General features: G+C 49.0%; 1 protein-coding gene across 3 annotated transcripts in view; it reads right to left on the bottom strand.

Annotated features, from left to right (window-relative positions):
• AHNAK (AHNAK nucleoprotein) overlaps positions 1 to 20,987 on the bottom strand; it is an 83,092-nt gene that overhangs the window by 27,768 nt on the left and 34,337 nt on the right. For all 3 annotated transcript variants that reach the window (XM_079930267.1, XM_079930268.1, XM_079930269.1), the window contains exon 5: positions 6,787 to 6,886. In XM_079930267.1, coding sequence (XP_079786393.1) covers positions 6,787 to 6,886 — 100 coding nt within the window. The remainder of the gene's footprint in view (positions 1 to 6,786; positions 6,887 to 20,987) is intronic.

The raw sequence follows: 20,987 nt of genomic DNA, 5'->3' as shown, positions 1-20,987 counted from the left end.
TGCAAGAAGACATTCACGAACCAGCGACCCCAGTTTGAACAAATAAAAATGAAAGACCATCACTTCAGGGCATCCCTGGGCACCAAGAATACCACACACACAAATGCAACCACCCTGGAACCACTCATATGACACTCCTCAGCTGTAAGGCAGTCATCGAAAGACCAAGAATTTGTTGGCTTTTTTTCCCCTCAGATTGTCATCAAAATGTAAAAACACTATTTGATTTGTGTAGACTCCTTGAGCCCCTGAGAAGATGCCCACAGAGTCCAGTTTGGGGAACTCAGATACGGCACAGGTTTGTTTTTTGTTTTGTTTTGGGGTTTTTTTGGCACAGGTTTTTGAAGGGCTGTTTGTTATAGGATAAATCCTTGCAGTGATCAGGGGCATTTACAAGAACTACTAAGGCTAAAGGGGGCTGCAAAAAGTGATCAACCCAGTTTGCTTCATTTTGAAGCTGCCCTGGGCCAGAAGGATGAGACTGGAACCTGGTAGCCATGGGACTTTCATACGTCTGCATAACTCTCAGAGACTAGGAACATCTGTGGGCCGTTAAGGTGGGGACCTCAGAGCACCATCCATCCATTCATTGAACAGATACTAATTGAGCACCTAGTTTGTTCCTGGCACTGTTACAGGCACTGAGGATATGACAGGAAACCAAACAAAGCCCCTGACATCATGAAGCTTATATTCTAGTGAGGAGGAAGGAAAGGAACAGATTAGGGAGGGAGTATGTGTCAGACAGTGATAAGTAAGTGGGTAAAAGGCATGGGTGACGCCTGGAATCAGGAGAGCAAGGGCTTGTTACTTTAAGTAAGTTTTCAGAGAAGGGCTCTCTAGAGACGTGACATTGGAAGGCGAAGAGTTTGTCAAGGGAAGAACATTCTAGGCATAGTTCTCCGCAAACTCAGAAGCCCTGAGGCGGAACAGCAAGGGGACACTTGTGGCCTGAGCTGATGAGGGAAGGAGAGGTGGGGTCAGATGAGCAGTGAGGGCCAACAGACCTTTGCAAGCATTTAAATTTTGCCTCGAGTGAGATGGGGAGTGAGATGCTGGAATGAGGAATGACATTATTTGACTAATGTTTTTCACGGGTTGAACTTCTTGCTGTGCTCAGAAGAGACCAGAGGGGGACCAAGACTGAAACAGGGAGGCCAGTTAGGAAACAATTGTCATAATGCAGATGAGGTGTGGTGGCCTGGATCCGGCAGCAATGTTCGGGATGGTGAGAAGTGACTCGATTCTGGGTACAGAGGATGGAGCCGATGGGAATTGCTCATTGTCTAAACATGAGTTGTAAAAGAATTCGAGAAGTCCAAGATGACTCGAGTTTTAGCCTGAAGCGCCTGAGGGTAGAGTTGACATTGATGGAGATAAAGTCCGTGGGAGGGCCTGGGGTGGGTGGGGGTGGGGGAGAAGGGAGGTAAAGAGAGAATTTTCCCACCAGGTGTTCAAGCTCTGATCTTGATTTATAAAGTCAACCTTGCATAGGAGATGGACCATATGATCCCACAATTCCACCACAGGGCATAACACTCAAAAGAATTGAAAGCAGGGACTCATACTTGTACACCAATGTTCGCGGCAGTGCCATTCACAATAGCCAAAAAGTGGAAACAACTCAAATGTCCATTGACAGATGACTGGATAAGCAAAATGTGACCTATACATAAAATTCAGCCTATAGAAGAAAGGAGGTTCTGACACATGCTACAGAATGGACGTACCCTGAAGACATCATGCTACGTGAAGTAAGCCAACCATCAAAGGACAAATGTATGGGGCTTCCCCGGTGGCGCAGTGGTTAAGAATCCGCCTGCCAATGCAGGGGACACAGGTTCAAGCCCTGGTCCGGGAAGATCCCACATGCCGCGGAGCAACTAAGCCCGTGCGCTGCAACTACTGAGCCTGCGCTCTAGAGCCCGCAAGCCACAACTACTGAAGCCTGTACGCCTAGAGCCCGTGCTCCGCAACAAGAGAAGCCACTGCAGTGAGAAGCCCTCACACCGCAACAAAGAGTAGGCCCCACTCTCTGCAACTAGAGAAAGCCCGCGTGCAGCAATGAAGACCCAACGCAGCCAAAAATAATAAATAAATAAATATTTTTTAAAAAGGACAAATGTATGACTCCACCAATATGAGGCACGTAATGTAGTTAAATTCACAGAGACGGAACACAGAATCGTGGTTGCCAGGAACTGGAGGGAGAAAAGGGGAAGTTATTGCTTAATGGGTACAGAGCTTCTGTTTGGGAAGATGACAGTGTTCTGGGGACAGAGAATGGTGATGACGGCACAACAACATGAATGTACTTAATGCCACTGCACCGTACACCTAAAAATGGTTAAAACGCTAAATCTTATGTATATTTTACAATTAAAAAAAATTAGATGGCAATCTCACAGGTTAGTCCACTGGCAAGGGCTCTCTAAGGCTTTAGAGAGACTTCCCTGGCGGTCCAGTGGTTAAGACTCCACACTTCCACTGCAGGGGCCACAGGTTTGATCCCTGATCAGGGAACTAAGATCCCGAATGTGCAATAAATAAATAAATAAAGGCTTTAGAGATTTATAAATACAAACTCAAAAAAAAAAACAAAAAAAAATCATCCTAGAGTTTCCCCATGGTTAGTGGTGGTTGCAGGAATATCTGCACGTAATCCGCCAAGAGGGCTTCAACCGAGAGAGACAGAACACGGGGGGAGGGGCAGAGGTGAAACAGAAGCCTATTCCAGGCAGAAAGAACATATGAAAGAGATACGACTGGGAATTCCCTGGTGGTCCAGCGGTTAGGACTTGGTGCTCTCACTGCCAGGGGCCCAGGTTGGATCCCCGATCAGGGAACTAAGATCCCACAAGCCATGCAGCACAGCCAATAAAAGAGAGAGAGAGAGAGAGAGAGAGAGAGAGGACTTGAATAAGACGGCCAGAGAAGGAAAGAGGATTGAAACAACGGGAGCAGGGATGCTGTGGACCAGCAAAGGTGGGGAGATCTGATGACGGCTCTGGTGACCCAGAGAAAGTCATTGTGTTTAACATCCTGTGTGGAGCTGATAAAGGGGCATAATTACAAGAGGTCACGTTACTGAGTGCTTACTCTGTGTCTAAGCCCTGCTCGGCTACTAACTGGCTTAATCCTCACTACCACCACACAAGGGAAATACTCTAATCATCCTGATTTCACAAATGGGGAAACAAGAACCTGTCCCATCAGAAGGTTAGAGTAGCAGAAACAGGATTGAAACCCCGGCAGTCCAGTTCCGGAGCGGAGCTCTTAACCACGAGGCTACCCAGCTCTCAATGCCAGACAGTGTGACGTGCAAACATTGTGACTTTGGGGGTGGACATTTATAGATTCAACTTCCCAGCATTTCATCTTTCAAAACCCTCTTAGGCACTTAAGACACCACGTGGCCAGATAGAGGTCTGGAGCAAAAGCCCCACTGGTCTGAACCTCTATCTCAAAGTCCAGCCACGGCTCTCTGATCAAACACACTGATTTTCTGCTTATTTACCAAAATGACTCTTTATGACAACAGCTGACAGCAGTGCTGCTGTGAGAAAGCCGACCCCAAGCTCTGTTCTGTTTTTAACTATTAAGGGACACGGCAGAAACCTCTTGAGAAGCTGAAGTAGAGAAAGCCCGAGGCCAATGGCGGGGGCAGGAAATGTTCGTTTCAGCTGAAGTCAGGTTTACATGAAATTCCCACTTCAAAGTCCATGAAAGTGAGGGCCGTGAAGGCAGTTTCAAAGGAAACGTTTGTGATCAGGGAAAAGCCTGTAACCTGGCCAGTAGAGGAGTCCCAGCAAGGACAGCTGTAATCTTTCTCCCGTCGTTGAAAGCAAAGCTCGCGAAGATGAAAAGCCCCAGCGAGTTCTTCTAAGCTCCGCAGACTTTATGTGAATCTCCGTGCCTGGCTGCATGAATTCTACCTCCTTCTGTGCTGGCTGTCAGTAAATGCTTACTGAGTGAATAGATGTGATGCATCCGGTGTATAACAGGTCCTTCGGGGAAAGGGGTCAAATCCCAATCGTCTTCAAATCTTGAGACACTTAATAAGTGTTGAAGTACATCGTACTAGAAAAAAGTGCTGCGTTGGAAACGCAAACACTGTGAGAGTCTAAGCTGTTCCCAAAAGGACGAGGAGTACGCCGCCACGTGAGAGCTGGGAAGCCAGTCAGAAGCTCCTGCCGCCATCTCTCTATCGTATGTGCCAGGCGTACTGTGCAGGGGACCTTCCCGGGTCCCCAGGGGATGCGAAGTCTAGCAGAAGCCCAGTACTGTGGGAGTTGAAATGGGGGTGCCCGGCACCGCAGGAGGGCACTGAGCCCAGACCCAGAGGCTCAGGGGGTCTGAGGTAGTGACTCAAAGGCCCAGAAAAACGGGGGGCAGAAAGAGTGTTGGGGAGAATTGTGAAGACAGGAGCAGGGACCAACATCATGAATTTGGGTACCAGCAAGCACTCTGGTATGCGTGGGGCGACAGGTGCACATGGGAAAGCCGTGGGTGCTGAAATGTCAGCAGGTCATGGCAGCCTTGGGTGCTAAGACAAAGACATGAACTTCACCCTGAAAGCCAAGAGGAGCCTCTGAAGAATTATAAGCACGGGAGTAACATGATCCGATTTTTCTTTCAGACTGGCCTCTACTTAAAGCTCACTCCCTCTGTGGAGGAAAAGGTCTAAGACAGGCGGACCCGTAAATAATGGTGGCAACTGCAGTCAATAATGAAAACCTAAGATGTCAGGGATGTTAAGGAGGGGGGTGCTGGTGTGGCGACCAGATGGTTACAGAGCTGATCAGAGGCAGAGAAAACTCGACGGGGGTCCGGTTGGCAGGGTGAGGGGAGGCGCAGGTGGGCCCAGTGCTGGAAAGCAGGCTTGAGAATCAGCAGCACCAAGAGGTTGCCCAGAGAGTCCAGAACGAGAAAAATAAAGAGCCCAGGACAGGTCCTCGGGAAATTCTGCCACTTGTGAGCTCACGGGAAGAGACAAGGCCATAAGGGGCCTGGGAAGGTCGTCCTAACCATGCAGACAGAAGAGAAATCACTAGGGAATTCCCTAGCGGTCCAGTGGTTAGGACTTGGCACTTTCACGGCTGCGGTCTGGGTTCAGTTCCTGGTCGGGGAACTGAGATCCCGCAAGCTGTGCAGTGAGGTCAAAAAAAAAGAAAAAAAGGGCTTCCCTGGTGGCGCAGTGGTTGGGAGTCCGCCTGCCAGTGCAGGGGACACGGGTTTGGGCCCTGGTCCGGGAGGATCCCACATGCCGCGGAGCAACTAGGCCTGTGCGCCACAGCTGCTGAGCCCGCGTGCCACAACTACTGAGCCCGTGTGCCACAACTGCTGAGCCCGCGCGCCACAACTGCTGAGCCCGCGCGCCTAGAGCCCGTGCTCCGCAGCGGGAGGGGCCACCACAGTGAGAGGCCTGTACACGGCGGTGAGGAGTGGCCCCCACTCACTGCAGCTACAGAGAGTCTGCGTGCAGCAACGAAGACCCAACGCCTCCAAAAAACAAACAAATAAATAAATCTCAAAAAAATAAGTCTTTAAAAAAAAAAAAGAAAGAAAAAAGAGAGAAATCACTAAGCCAGGGGAGGAGGGGGATTCCAGGAGGGAGAGGACACAGCACCAAACGCCCTGAGACTACCCTGGGCAGAATGAAGGATGAGCAAGAACCGCTCTGGGTGGAGACGGGGGAAGCCCCATAGCAGTGGGTGGGGCACTGGCATGAGTGGGACATGAGGAAGAGGTGATAGAGAAAGCAGGTGACCTTTCCAAGCAGGTTGGCTCTACAAGGACAACACCACAGCAAGGGGGGGAGGGGCTGAAGGAGGGTTGCTTTAAAGGGGGAAGGGCGAGAGCGTATTTATTTGCCGAAAGGAGATGCCAAGATAGAGGTGGGGTGCTGAGGAGAGCAGGGGTGACTGAGGGAGGTGAGGGAAGGGTATGCACAGAACCCCTGGAGGGATAAGGCTAATGCCGGGATGGAGGAGGTGGGGGGGGGGGACGGCGTCTACGGGGGCGAAGGGACAGGAAACCCCAATACTCCCCAGTGACGAACGGTGACTGCTCCAGCTATTCCTCTTTTTTTTTTTTTTTTTTTTAGGCTATTCCTCTCGACCACATTCCCGATTCTCTGGAAATCTCCTGATTTTTAAATGTCCGCAACTACCTCAAATACAGTGAGCCCCAACCCTGACTATGGCCCAAATTAAGATCCCCATGACCAGGATTTCCACTTCCCACAGTTACTTCTTCCTCTCATCTCCCCCTTCACGTGGGCGTCTCCCCTCTGGAGAAAGCATTTCCGCTACAGGATCCAAAATACTTTTTCCTCAACTCTGTGGCTCTTCACTAGAAGTAGCTACTAACCCTTAAGTTCTAAGTCTCTGGTCTCTGCCCCACCCTGAATTCAGCAGATACTGTCCTATAAGCCGTGTGGCTGTTCCTCATATGCCACACATGTTAACAGCCCTACATACAAAGAAACCCTTGAGACTCCTTTGGAAGGAGTCAATTATTCTTCTGTATTCTTCTAATTCTTCTGTGCGTTTTCCACAGGCTTTTCAAACAGCTGAAAGGAGAGAGGAAGACTTGAATTTCTAGGTCCTAGAGAGGAAGGTGGGGGGGCCCTGGTGCTCCGAGCCAGCTCTCTCCTGAGTGTGGCTTCTGGTCCAGGGAGGCATGGTCATCTGCACAGGCTCCCATGAGCCTCATGTCTGGATGGAGGTATCATTATTACAATTAAAGTTATCATTCTTTCGGGGCCCACGAGACTTCTCTCACCTGTGTTTGGGGTGGAGACTGACTCTGCCCGGGCTTGGCTGGTGGCTTCCTCAGGTTTATTCTGGTCTTTGCATTCCAGGGCTGATGGCTGTGGTGCATTCTAACAACAAGGACAAGGGTTGTTACCAGTCGCACATCAAATCACCCAACCAATTAACGTTTCTCAAATGCCTAATATATAAAAAAAACGAGGGGCCCCACGTTTACGCCCCACCGCATCTCAGTCCAGCCCACCCATCACTTGGAAGCTCTGCCTGTAGGAGAGATAACAGGATCTTAAGAAGGGAGCTGGCATCAGCTGAAAGACATCCTTCTGTGAAAGTCCAGTGACCCTCATAGAAAGGGGACAAGGCCATCTCAGGTTCATCAGTACAGCAGACCCAGTCCCTGGCCTCAAGGGTTTGGCGGTGGCAGAAGAAAAGAGATAAGGTGCAATTCAATACTGAGGAACAAGATGTTGTCAAGTGAGGAACGTGTAGAAAGGAGGGTGTGTTACCGTCCACTCTGCATCTTTTCTCTGTACCACAACTGACCCGGATGCCATGTGGCAGGAGCTCTAACCAGTGGATTGAATTCCACTAAGAGCTCCTGAAGCCTATGTGGTAGATCTCCAACGCAGGGGACACCACCATCTCAGAGTAGGGGGTCCCCTGAGGAAGGAAAGCCTACCTGAGCACGGGATTCCCTGGCCAATGCCAGAATCCTGTCTGGCAACAACATGGAAACAGTTTGTGGAGAACAGAGTTACTATCAGTAGCTTCCACAGGCTGTTCCTTTCAGGTGTTTGCTCAAGTTGAACATCAGCCCAAGAAATTACTCTTTCTCGGGAGAAAGTAACTTGGAGATTGATGAAAGAATGAGTCTGGATCTTCAACTTCAAATTGGTCAGTTTTCTTATTCATGCTTTCTTCTTCCAGGTGATCTATCCTCACCATAAGTAACAAGCACATCCCTCATTAGACTTTCCTAAGGGCCGAGACCATGGATTATTTGTCTTTGTATCCCTGTTTATAGAGCCTAGCACATTGTCCCAGGCACTCTGGAAAAGTTTGTGGCTTGAATAGATGACTGACAAAGGAAGGAAGGAAGGAAGGAAGGAAGGGAGGGAGGGAGGGAGGGAGGGAGGGAGGAGGAAGGAAGGAAGGAATATTTTTTTGACTGAATGATACTTGCATTTCTTTAACAACCACTGACATGAAAACTGAGACACAGAGAGCTTAAGTAACTTGCCCAAGGTCACACAGCTAGGAAGTCGCAGAGCTGGGATTTGAACCCAGGCCACCTGGTTCATGAACCCACACGCAAAACTATTAAACCATCCACTTATGTTTCCCAGCATATACTAGAAAATATGAAAGAAAAACAAAGTCCAAGGCAAAGTGACCAAAATATCCAAAAGAAGAAGTTATCCTGAAGAAAATATGGTTCTTTGCTAATTATATCGATTGCCTCGCACTGTCCTGTTGGCAGAACTCATAGCCTGAACTAGAGCACTTTAGAAACGAGAGAATAATATTACTGCACTGGCAAAACAAAGGTTCTGTGGTAGCTGGACTGGATAAAGGGGTAACAACCAAATTCGGTCTCAATTGACTTTAGGAAAGGAGATAATCAAATCAGCAAGCAAACGGTTTTCTGACACAAATAGGAAATTAATCTGATACAAATAGGAAATTAACCTGAAACCATCAGAACAAGTCCCCCTGCCTTAAAATCCTATGACCTCTCTAAAAATGTAAGCCTCGGAAGGAAGCCACTATTAAATACAGCCGCACTGAGTGGTGAGTCCAATTCAATCCCCAGAGATTAATATTAAGGCACTAAGTGGTTCTAAGGTGTGTCTTGTTAGTAACAGAGAAGAGTGTCCAGAGGAAACTTTCAGGGAGAAAAATCCTTTCACAGCCACCATTTTGGTGTCTTCCTGAGTACAGAGGATGAGAAAAATAGAACAAGGAACCCAAGACATCGAGGTGGAGATGGGGAAGAGAAAGAGTCATGAAATTAAATGGTGTCAAAATTTAAATGCTCTTAAAGCTTTTCCTTTTCAAAGGGACTTCCCGGGCTTCCCTGGTGGCGCAGTGGTTGAGAGTCCGCCTGCCGATGCAGGGGACGCGGGTTCGTGCCCCGCTCCGGGAAGATCCCACATGCCGCGGAGCGGCTGGGCCCGTGAGCCATGGCCGCTGAGCCTGCGCGTCCGGAGCCTGTGCTCCACAACGGGAGAGGCTACAACATTGAGAGGCCCGCGTACCGCAAAAAACAAACGAACAAAAACAAACAAACAAAAGGGACTCCCCGGCACTTCCCTGGCGGTCCAGTGGTTAAGACTCCGCGCTTCCACTGCAGGGGGCGCAGGGTTCCATCACTGCTCAGAGAACTAAGATCCCGCATGCTGCACAGTGTGGCCAAAACAAATAAAAAATAAATAAAAGGGACTCCTCTGTGGAAAACATTGTACTGGATGACGTGTGAGCTTGGAAAAGATTAAGGCAGGATCCAGCTGGTGGTACAGCTTCTGATGTACCAGAAGATAAGCCTGGCATCATCTAAGTCAAGCAAGGGACAAAACCAACGACTGCTGCTGACGTGTCCCAACCTGATCAAAGGAGGAACCCAGAGGCCGGGAGCAGAGAATGCACTGCTGTGTCAGACCAGACAATTGGCATCATCATTCCAGGGCATGACCACTGTGTGGCAGGAACGGACGTGAAGGAAGGGCAGGCTGTGGCCAAAGAACTCTTTGGAGCCATTCCAGAGAAGAGAGGATGGGGGACTGGGTGGGGCATTCCCCAGAGGCCCTCCAAGACCCCAGACGCTGGCGTTTTACATCTAAAAGGTACAGTGAAGTGTGTGGAGAAAACTGATACATAACGAGATTCCCCTGCAAAAGAGTAGAGACCGGCTTAGTTACTCACTCCCTGTAAAATAGTAACAAAGCACACAGTGGTTAAATAGTGTTATTACTGTACATGTTATTATGTTACTAATGTGAATCGCTCACAGTTTCCTGGCCAGGAAGATTGAACTGAAGTTTTTATTTTAACAATGAAATCATGTTTTTTTGACCAACACATTGGTAAAAAATAGAAGAGCTCAATAAAAACAAATAAGGGTATAGAGAAAGCAGGGGCTTTCATACCCAGAATGTACATAGATACTGCCTTTTGGGAGGGCGATTGGGAGCAGCTATTATAATGTTAAATGCATGTGCTCCTTTGCCCAGCAATTCCATTGCTAGGTATCTGAGTGAAATCCTTGTACATGTGCTCAAAATGGCGTGTGCTGGGGTGTTCCTAGACACGGGAAACAACATGCAACATACAATATTTCATCTAGGCTATGCAATATTTCACAACAGTGAAGGAGAATGAAGCAGATCTGTATTTACCTACACAGAACATCTCCAAAACATATTGTTAAGGGGAAAAAAGCAAATTGCAAAACAATACGCTATGGTCTTTTTTTTTTTTTTTATGGCTGTGTTGGGTCTTCGTTGCTGCGCGCGTGTCTCTGGGAGAGAAGCTGGGGGGTTGATAAAATATGCCCAGAGGCAGGGTCAGCTCTCCTAGGCCAGGGAAAAAGGAAGAGGTGTCTGCAGTTGGGCAGCTCCAGTGCCACTCCCCAGGCCTTGAGAAGGGATTGAGAACCAAGTACGGAAGGAGGGAAGGGGACAGCCAAGCTCTGGTCTGGCTTCGGAGGCCTGGGTCCTCAGGGCTACCAAGGAGAGTTCCCTTCCTGCACGGGGCCACTTAGAATGATGATGGCTGAGAGCCAACAAGTAGGGTGACAGAGGGACAGAGAGTAAGAGGAAAGTGAGTGGAAGGAAGGAAGATTAGAGAGGAAAGGAGCTCGTGGAGGAGCAGGCGTTGCTCCACCTTGGCCAAAAGCGGGGAGCCCGTCTCTCCCTTCAAGTGTCATCTGGCGCCAGAGCAAGGCCCAGCAGCCCTGACTGTGCTGGGAGCTATGTGAGAGCCTGCCCTTCCTCAGCATCCTCACTTCCCCTCCTTCTGCCCCTCTGTCCCCGACACCAGGGCCCCTGATTTCTGCTTTGCTTCCAGTCTGAGCTGAATGGAATAGGGAATAGGACAGGTGAAGTGACTCCAGAGAGGTCTAACCTGAAAAAGCAGCACTGAGACGAAGCTTACCATAGTAATCATTTTACAGTATACACATAGATCAAATCATTACCTTGTACACCTAAAGCTAACGCAACATTACATGTCAATTACATGTCAATAAAACTGGAAAAAGAAAAAGTGGAACTGAATTTGTGGTTTACTCAAGAGATTAAACATACAGTTTAAGGAGAGAGGGTTAAGGGAATCCTGTAACCCAGAACAGCCTGCCTCCACAGAATGATGGCAAGGAGCGGGCCCTGGGGTACACACAGAGGAATGACTCAATAATAGTGAAATGGCGGACACCCTTAAAAAGCCAGTAAGGGAGAGATTTCAGGCTCGGGCAGCCTCTCCTGAGGCCTTCAGATCATCCCTCAGAGGCCCCAGGGATGCCCCAGCTGACCCTGAGCCAGCCAGCGTCATGTGATGCCAGTTCACACGGGTGCTGGGAGGCAAAGGTAATCTAATTATTCTGGAAAGTCATGTTTGCTAGGGAAGACTGGCTCTGTTAAAGATCAGTGTCAGGTTTGAACCTGTTCTCCCCAGACCCACGTGCTGTACCTCAGAGAGCAAGACAGGGAGAAACGCAGGGCGGTGTGAGCAGCTTTGCAGAGGTCTGATGACTTATAACAACCAAGTGGGTTTAAAACCACCATTGCCCAGTTGATGGACTGGACCTCAAGCTAAAGAATCACCTCCACTTCATTTCTTTTCCACTTTGAACTCAGAGAATCAACGGGGAGATTCCTGACCCACCACTTCACATAGTAAATAATCCTTTCAACAGAGAATGGATAAACAACAAGGTCCTACCGTATAGCACAGGGAACTATATTCAATATCCTGTGATAAACCATAATGGAAAAGAATATGAAAAAGAACGTACATATATGGGGCTTCCCTGGTGGCACAGTGGTTAAGAATCTGCCTGCCAATGCAGGGGACACGGGTTCAAGCCCTGATCTGGGAAGATCCCACATGCCACAGAGCAAATAAGCCCGTGTGCCACAACTACTGAGCCTGAGCTCTAGAGTCTGTGAGCCACAACTACTGAGCCCGTGTGCCACAACTACTGAAGCCCGCGCGCCTAGAGCCTGTGCTCTGCAACAAGAGAAGCCACCGCAATGAGAAGCCCGTGCACCGCAACGAAGAGTAGCCCCCGCTCGCCGCAACTAGAGAAAGCCTGCATGCAGCAATGAAGACCCAATGCAGCCATAAATAAATAAATAAATTTATTTTTTTAAAAAGAATGTGTGTGTGTATATATATATATATATATGTATAACCGAATCACTTTGCTGTACAGCAGAAATTAACACAACATTGTAAATCAACTATACTTGAATAAAAATTTTTTTTAATTATTAAAAGAATAATGCTTTCTTCTCGCTCTCGGCTGGCAAGTCCTTCCCAGCTCAGGAGCCTGCTCTGTGAACAAGGAACCAGCATAAGGCACCTGGGTCAGCTACCATTTGCACAAGTCTGCATGGGGCTGGCAATGGTGTTTCTCTCTTGGCAACTCGAGGTGTACATTGCTTAAACACATGGCATTGCTTTAAAATACACAATTCCCCAGGAGATTTCTGATCTCAATGCCTCCAAATCTTTCTTTTTCTTTTTTTTTTTCTTTTTTCAAATCTACTTTCTAGAAGGACTTTGCCCAAACCTGAGAAGATAAACACATATGGCAAACCCCAGCCTCACGGTCCTCAACAGAGACTTGGAAACGCCCTGAAAGGCGTGGATGTGAGTGCCATGTGCTCAGACACCACATGTGCTCCCCTGCTCACATGTCACTATTTCACAGCCAAGTGCTTCCCAGCAAAATACACAAGGGCTTTGTCTCAATCTGCAACAGTCTGCACTGGCATCGGAGCCACTGTCCCTGTGTCTGTCCAGCTCAGAAAGAACAGCTGGGTGGAGGGTGGCAGTGAGCTGCCATGGAGAGAGGGTCAGCCCCACCTTGCTTCAGGGGGAAAACACAACTCTGCACATCCTGGCTGGGATTTCTGGTCACAAATCTCACTAGGAAGGAAGGGATGGGGGAGAAAAATGACGGTGATTTTTTTTTGTATTGCTCCCTTAATAAAACAAAGCCTAGGGACTTCTCTGGTGGCTCAGTGGTTAAGAATCCTCCTGCCAATGCAGGCGACACAGGTTCGAACCCTGGTCCCGGAAGATCCCACATGCCACAAAGAAACTAAGCCTGTGTGCCACAACTAACTGAAGCCCGCGCGCCTAGAGCCCGTGCTCCGCAACAAGAGAAGCCACAACAAAGCGTAAACCCCGCTCGACACAACTAGAGAAAGCCCGCGCGCAGCAAGGAAGACGCAATGCAGCCAAATAAATAAATAAATAAATAAGAAATAAGAAAGCCTGGTCAGGGCATCAGAATCTCACCCGAGGGACTTCCCTGGTGGTCCAATGGTTAAGACTCTGTGCTCCCAGTGCAGGGGGCCCAGGTTCGATCCCTGGTCAGGGAACTAGATCCCTCATGCCACAACTAAAAGAGTCTGAATGCCACAACTAAAGATCCCACTTGCTGTAACAAAGATCCCACGTGCCCCAACTAAGACCCGGTGCAGCCAAATAAATAAATATATTTTTTAAAGATTTATTTATTATTTATTTATTTTTGGTTTTGGCTGTGTCGGGTCTTAGTTGCGGCACGCGGGCACTTCGTTGCAGCGCGCAGGCTTCTCTCTAGTTGTGGCCCACAGGCTCCAGGGCATGTGGGCTCTGTAGTTGTGGCGCGCAGGTTCCAGAGTGCGTGGGCCCTATAGTTTGCAGCTCGCAGGCTCTCTAGTTGAGGTGTGCGAGCTCAGTAGTTGTGGCACGCGGGCTTAGTTGTCCTGCGGCATGTGGTATCTTAGTTCCCTGACCAGGGATCAAACTGGCCTCCCCTGCATTGTAAGGCGGATTCTCTACCACCAGACCACCAGGTAAGTCCCTAAATAAATATTAAAAAAAAAAAAAAGAATCGCATCCGAAAGATGCATTTTGTAATACAAACAAAATAATCGATTGGGAACAGAATAATCAAAGGTCACACTTTCCAGACTTAACTGACATTTCAGGTGTCCGTCACCGGTACTGGACCAAACTGACCAGATTTGGGGACCCTCCTCCTCCTTCACACCCCAGTTTTCTTCCCCTCCCCCTTCATCAACTGCAATTCTTGGCCATCAAATCTCTGCTGTAATTCTGGTGGGGGCCATCTCCAACCCACCCGTGACCTACCTGCGTCTCCCACCAAAGCCCTACAGGTCTCTTCCCCACTCAGCACCCCCTCTGAAGCAGCCACCCCACATTTCTTAGATCAGTTCTTCACTTTTTCAGTCTCCAAGCCTTTTTTTTTAATTGAAGTATCGTTGATTTATAATGTTGTGTTAGTTTCAGATGTATAGCTAAGTGATTCCATTACATATATAAATATATATATATACATTTCTTTTTCAGATTCTTTTCCATTATAGGTTATTACAAGATTGAGTCTCCAAGCTTTTGCTTTACCTCCTTTTCCACCCCAACAAGGCAGTCCCACATGCTGGAAAAGTGTGGATTTTGAAGTTTGCTGACTTTCCATCCTTTACTGAAGTTAGGTCAGGCCCATGAACAGCTCAAGGAGAGCAGCTGATTTGCACAACTTGCGTAATAACTTGTTAGGGAATCATTTCTGGTGTTTGTTTCTTTGGTTTGCTTTTGGATTTCATTTTGTTTGTTTTCGTTGGATTGTTTTTACCCAAAGTCTAAGAGAATGCATTGGAGATCAGGGAAATATGCGGTAATGGACAGAAGGAAAATAGGAGTCCGTGTCGCTAAGGGGAAGGGTATTAAGTGATAAGACAGTGACAGGAGGGCTGATGGAGTTTCTGCCACAAGCTGTGCACCATTTGCCTGGCACTGCGCTGGCGATATGATGGTGGATGAGCTGACCGCCTCCCTCCCTCACGGAGCTGACAGTCTGATGCGGAGGCAGCTAGACAAGCAACCAGTTACTGATGATCTAATGTGAACAGTGCTGAGAACAGGAAAGTACAGAGCAACGCGGGTGCACAGACTGTGGGGGGAGGACGGGGGGCGCTGTTTGTGTGTCAGGGGAAGAAGACTTCCAGGAGGAAGTGCTCCCTAAGCTGAAACCCAAAGGATTGCGGAAGAGAAGCTTGTTGAAAGCCAGGGGGCCAGAGAGCAGGAGATGAAACAGCTGGGTGTGGCTGGAGAGGCCGGCTTGAGGCTGCAGGGGCGGACAAGGACCAGAGTTAAAAAGAGGGGAGTGCCAAACTGGAAATAACCCAAATGTGTTTCAACAGTTTAATGGATAAACAAACTAGGGTACATTCATACAATGGAATAATACTCAGCAATAAAAAGGAATGAATTATCAATATACACAACTTGGATAAAGTTCAAGTTCATTATGCTGAATGAAATAAACCAGTCTTAGGTTACCGACCACATGATCTGTGCGATTCCTTTAATATGACATTCTCAAAAAGACAAAACTATACTGAGGGAGAACAGATTTGTGGTTGCCAGGGAATCGAGGGATGGTGTGACTATAAAGGGAGAGCTAAGGGTTTCAGGGCGTGGGGAGGTTTTCCTGATTGTGGTGGTAATTACGTGAATCGATACAGGTGTTATTGAATAAAATTCATAAAAGTATAAAAAAAATAGGGGAGTGCTCGAGGACTCCCTGGGGCCTTGGGTGGAGCCCGAAAGGCTGAGACACGCCCAGAGCCACCTCCAAGACCTTATTTTCCCTCTGTGAACCTACATGCTGTCTCTATAAAGCATCCCTGGCCAACTCTTCACTCACTTAGTGAGAAGGGGCCCATCCACATCAGAGCAAAGGGAGCGGCAGACACGCCCCACCCCCCGTGTTTTTGCCTGTACTTATTTCAGCCACCAGAAAAGCCCTATCAGTTCTCCACGATTACATAACAAGAACAGGGCAAGCAATCTTTGGGGGACGCACGGATTCCAGACGTTTCCCCTTTAAAAAATCACAAAACACCGAAAGTGTGTGTGAGCAAAATATGCAGTGCAGGCTGTTTCCCTGGGTTGCTGGCAAGGTCTGGAATCACCATCCAGTGGCAAGAACCCTGTTAGCCCAAGGTGTTTATTTCCTTTTGATAAACAGTAACGTGTAATTTCCCATTTTTAGGGACAATAATTACTTCAAACAAAGGGCAGTTACCAAAGGGCAGTTCCATTATTTGGAGGGACTGGTTCTCCTCCGTAAGAGAACTGTAGCTCAGGTTTTTCAAATAATGATAATTTTTTTAAACTTTAGCTAAAAGCATTCATTTGTCTCTTAGATAAGATTCAAGAAACATGCACTTTTTGGAACACAGGGTGTTTAAATAGAAGAAGGAAAGAAAAACACCACCTCTCCCCCTCCAGGCCTCCTGGAGCAGCAGCTCCAACCCCAGCCACGCGTGGCACCGACAGTGCCCACCTGACACTTCTCCCTCCCGCAGCTAAATTCCTAGAATTTATTTTCTAGGAATTTAGTCAATCCACACCGAATGCCTCCACTCTCTCACTTAACATCCCTAATCTGCCTGAAGGGCCCACTTGAAATTCAAGTTGTGAGCGAACTTGCACTCTTACAAGCAGAAAAAGCCCTGGCATTATTCTCTCCCGCCTGTTCACATTCCAGCCCTCCCCACGGCCCGGCCACCGAGCCAGAGGATGGAGGCCAGGATGGTGGCCCTGCGCCCTGGTGGAGACCACACCCCCAGGTAAAACCCCAAACCCAGGCCACAGGGCACTGGCTGGAAAGCCAGGGGGTGTCAAAAGCCTCCTCCCTCACCTGGCCTGGAGTGGGGGACCTTAAGACAGGCAGGGGACGGGAATTCCCTGGCGATCCAGTGGTAAAGACTCTGGACTTCCACTGCAGGGGGCATGGGTTAGATCCCTGGTCGGGGAACTAAGATCCCATAAGCCGCCCAGCGTGGCCATACGAAACAAAAACAAAAAGGCAAGAGTCTGAATGCCGGGCTACAGGCGAGGGGCCATGTCAGGCCCCCAGAGGGGAAAGCAAGGTGGGCACCTACCCATGCTGTTTGTGAGGCTTTGCTGAAAGGCTTTCCAGGCCCAAAATACCAGAGCCGGCCTGCCCAAAGGCCTGAAATAACCACCAGGAGGGACCCACATCTCAGGGCCCCAAAGTCCTCTTTTTAAATGTAAATATCCCAAAGAATTAACATACAGGGCCCCGGCACCCTCCAGCACAGCAGTTTCTCAGAGCAGTTTCTCAGATCGACTAAGGGAAAAGCTCGTGTCCCTGCAAGGCTTAGGACTTAGGGACCCACCGGGGTAAGGTGGCTAGCTCCCGCGGCCGCGCCCTCCCTGGGAGCTGTGAACCTGGCCTCCAGCAACTTCCCGACGCACCACGCCCCTCACCCACACCCACCCCCGGTCTTCCTTCCCCTCTTTCCTCCCCGCTGTGCCCCGCGCCCTACCCCACTCGGCCAAAGCTGGGCTGGTGACTCGCAGCAGCCCAGAGGTGGATAGAAATCTGCCTGGCAACGAGTCACGGGGACCTGGATGCGGCCTGGCAATTGGCAGTTCGGCCGAACGGGGCGTGGCGTCAGATGCTCCCTAGAGACTGTCCTGTGCGCCCCCCCCACCCCACCCCGTCCCTCCCTCCCATGCTCCCTCTCACTTCTCCGGGACTGCGAGTCTCCGGAAGGCTCTCTTACTCCCTGGAAAATGGCGGCCCCATGATTACATTATGGGGGGCTTAAGGGTGTCACCTGGTTTCTGGTTGGAGCGGAAGAACTTGAAGTTGCAAGAATGCTGTTTTATTTAGGTGGTAAATTCATTTGGGGCGCTAGGAGGGATTTAGATAGGGAGCGGGGCTAAAGTCCCCTCAAAGCCCTTCGGCGCAGTCCCTGCTCCCTGGAGGTCCTCTCTTCTTTCCTTCCCTCCGCACGCCCTGACACGCTCCCAGCTGCTCGTTCCAAATCGTCCCCCTTCCTGGGGCTTTGCTCCTCCCCTGCTGCCTTCTCCCTCCCGGCACCGGCCACGCCGCATCCACCTCTGCCCTGTCCCGCGCTCGCTTTTTGGTTTTCCCCATAGATTGCTTTTTACTTCCTTCTTCCCTCGGGCCCCCATAATCTCCGGAGGAAAGAGCCAGTGGTCCAAACTCGTGGAGGCCTCAGTTCCTTCCCCTTGGGCGGGGCGCCGCTGGTGGGTGGGACAGAGCAAGTGCTCCGCTCACAGGGCTCATGGTTAGCGAGTTCTCGCTCCAGCTGGGCTCCAATTAGCCTCAGCTTTGGAGCCCAGGAGGCCTGCAGGCGAAGGGATGAGGGAGACTGTCCACGGTTGGGACCAACTCTCCTGCCCAAAACTCCTCTCTGGAGCCCCCTCACATTCCCAGGTCCTCCCCAAGAGAGGATCCCCAGAGGCCTCAGCTGGCCTGCATTCCGAAGCTGGGGGGCAGCCAGTCCACTGGATGGGGTGGTGGAAGGGGAGCCTCCAGGCTTCCCGGACAGCCGTCAGGGACAGTGGGTGAGGCAGTTATAATGCACATGCTTTGATTGTCGTTTCTCCCTTGTTTATCATCATCCTGGAAAAGTGAATACTCAGGAGGGGAAAAAACCCAGGGTAACACTGGGGAGGAGGGGCTGGCAGCAGCTGACAAGGTTGAACCTGGGCCAAGGGTTCACTTCACTTGAGGCCTGGAGCCTACCCCTACCCCCCAAATGGGCAAATGAATAAGAGCCTTTTCTGGGCTGGACCAGAAACCAGCCAAGTTGCCGGGGTTTCCAGTTTCTGCTACTTACTAGCTGTGTGACCCTGAACATAATTGCTTAACCTCTCTGAGCCTCAGTTTCTATGTCTGAGGAAAGTAATACCCACCTCATAGGGTTATAGAAATCAAAAGAGATAACGTGTGTACAATACATATACAATGCCTAACACAAAGTAAGTATTCAATAGAAATGGCTAACACTTCCAGTACTTACTATATGCCAAATACATTATACTGTATGTGTTAACTTACATCCTCCTCACAAAACTGCTATGAGAGAGGTAATGTATCATCACTATTTTATAGATAAGGGAAGTGAGGCACAGAGAGGTTCAATAACTTGCCCAAGATCACACAGCTAGGAAGTGGCAGAACTGATAGCTACCATCATCATTATCATCATCATCATTATTCCCTTATTATTCCCTTACTTATTCCCTTGTAGTCTCCTTGAGGAAACGGGCTTTGCCCATAAGTATTTAATAACTGCTTCAGTTCTCAAAAGGTCAAGGCCTTACAAATTTTGAAAGACAGCTTCCATTTCCTAAAACCTCCACAGAAAAAAATTCCCGGGTTCCTCAGGGAAACAGCAATGGCATCAGGGGAAAGGGGGAAAAATGCTTTTTTAAATTTTAAAAAAATTCTTTTTTTTCTGGACACACCCTGACATGCGGGATCTTAGTTCCCCAACCAAGGATGGAACCCCTGCAGTAGAAGCATGGAGTCCTAACCACTGGACCACCAGAGAAGTCCCAAAATGCTTTTTTTTTAATTAGTAAGCTTGGATTGACCTAGACAGAGTCACCTCTTCCAGCTCTAAGGGTGGAGACGGATTGCTTCACTTCTCTGAACCTCACTTTTCTATAGCCTTCTGGCCAGGGGCCGAGTGAGAACTCAGCATGAGATCTCAAGAGATGGGCACCTTGTGGACCACCAGTCCCTGTCCCGAGAGAAGCTCTTCGTTCTTAACCCTTCCGATCCTCAGCCCCGCTGCTGGGAGGTTTTCCATTAAGGCCAGGTCTCAAGTTTGTGGTGGAAAATAACAGAGATTTTTAAAGGGAATTGAAACCACTGGCCTCAGCAGAATGTTCCACACACATTTGCTCTGGCCCATTCACGGCAGCACCTCTGCTGGCATCAGTCAGCCTTGGGAAGCTCTAGCAAATGCCTGACTCCACGGGGCGATTCAGAGGCCGGTAAACAGCTCTGGCATTCCCAACCCGTGGCAAGCATTCATGCACTGAATTCTTTGTCCTGATGAGGACGGACAGAGAGCTGCTCTGTGGTGCTGAGCCCAAAGCCAGAACTCCAGTTTCCAAACAGCAGCCGGAAAGCACACCAAGGCCGAGGCACGCAGGCCACCAGCCCTTTCAAGGCCACCAGCCCTTTCAGCCCTATTTTGCTTGCAAAATAAACTTGCCCAAACTTGGACTTCTTTCTTGAAAACTTGGGTTTACTTGTTAATTCCAAAGGGGGAAAAGACTTGGCGCTGTTACAATGGAGAAACTTGGCGATCTCCTCCTTCACCGAGCGATCCAAGTCATGAGGGTCCTGAGCAGTGACCCCACTCCACTTCTGTGGGATCGCTGCCCCAGAACACATAACCTGAACCCAAGCATGAGGAAATATCCTCAGACAAACCCACACCGAGGGACGTTGCTGCAAAACAACTGGCCCTGTGCACTTCAAAAATCTCAGTGTCACAAATGACAACAAAAAGCAAAGGAACTGTTCCAAACTGAAGAAGCTAAAGAGACCATGACAATTAAAGGTCACGTGGGATCACAGGTGGTTGAAGCCTAAATGGGCAAAAAGACATTGCTACAAGGAAATTGTAGTTACTGGGGCAATTGGTAAAATTTAAATATGGGCAATATGTCAGATAATAATAACAATGTTAAGTTTCCTGAATTTGGCTCTTATCTGTGGTTATATAAGAGAATGTCCATACATGCTGAAGGATTTAGGAGTAAAGGGTCATGATGTTTGCAATTCACTTTCAAATGATTCAGCAGATATAATGATAATCGTAACATCGAGAGAGAGAGAGAGAGAGAGAGAGAGAGAGAGAGAGAGAGAGATTAAAACCAACAAGGTAAAACTGGGAAATCTAAGTGAAAGTTATATGGTTATTCACTGTGTCATTCTTGCAACTTCTCTGTAGGTCTGAATTCAAAATAAATACACTGTAGGGCTTCCCTGGTGGCCCAGTGGTTGAGAGTCCGCCTGCCGATGCAGGGGACACGGGCTCGTGCCCCGGTCCGGGAAGATCCCACATGCCACGGAGCGGCTGGGCCCGTGAGCCATGGCCGCTGAGCCTGTGC

This window comes from Stenella coeruleoalba (genome assembly GCF_951394435.1).
Source record: "Stenella coeruleoalba genome assembly, chromosome: 8".
Classification (NCBI taxonomy): Eukaryota; Metazoa; Chordata; class Mammalia; order Artiodactyla; family Delphinidae; genus Stenella; species Stenella coeruleoalba.
The sequence above is the reverse complement of the archived record's forward strand: the minus strand, read 5'-3'. Positions and strand labels throughout refer to the sequence as shown.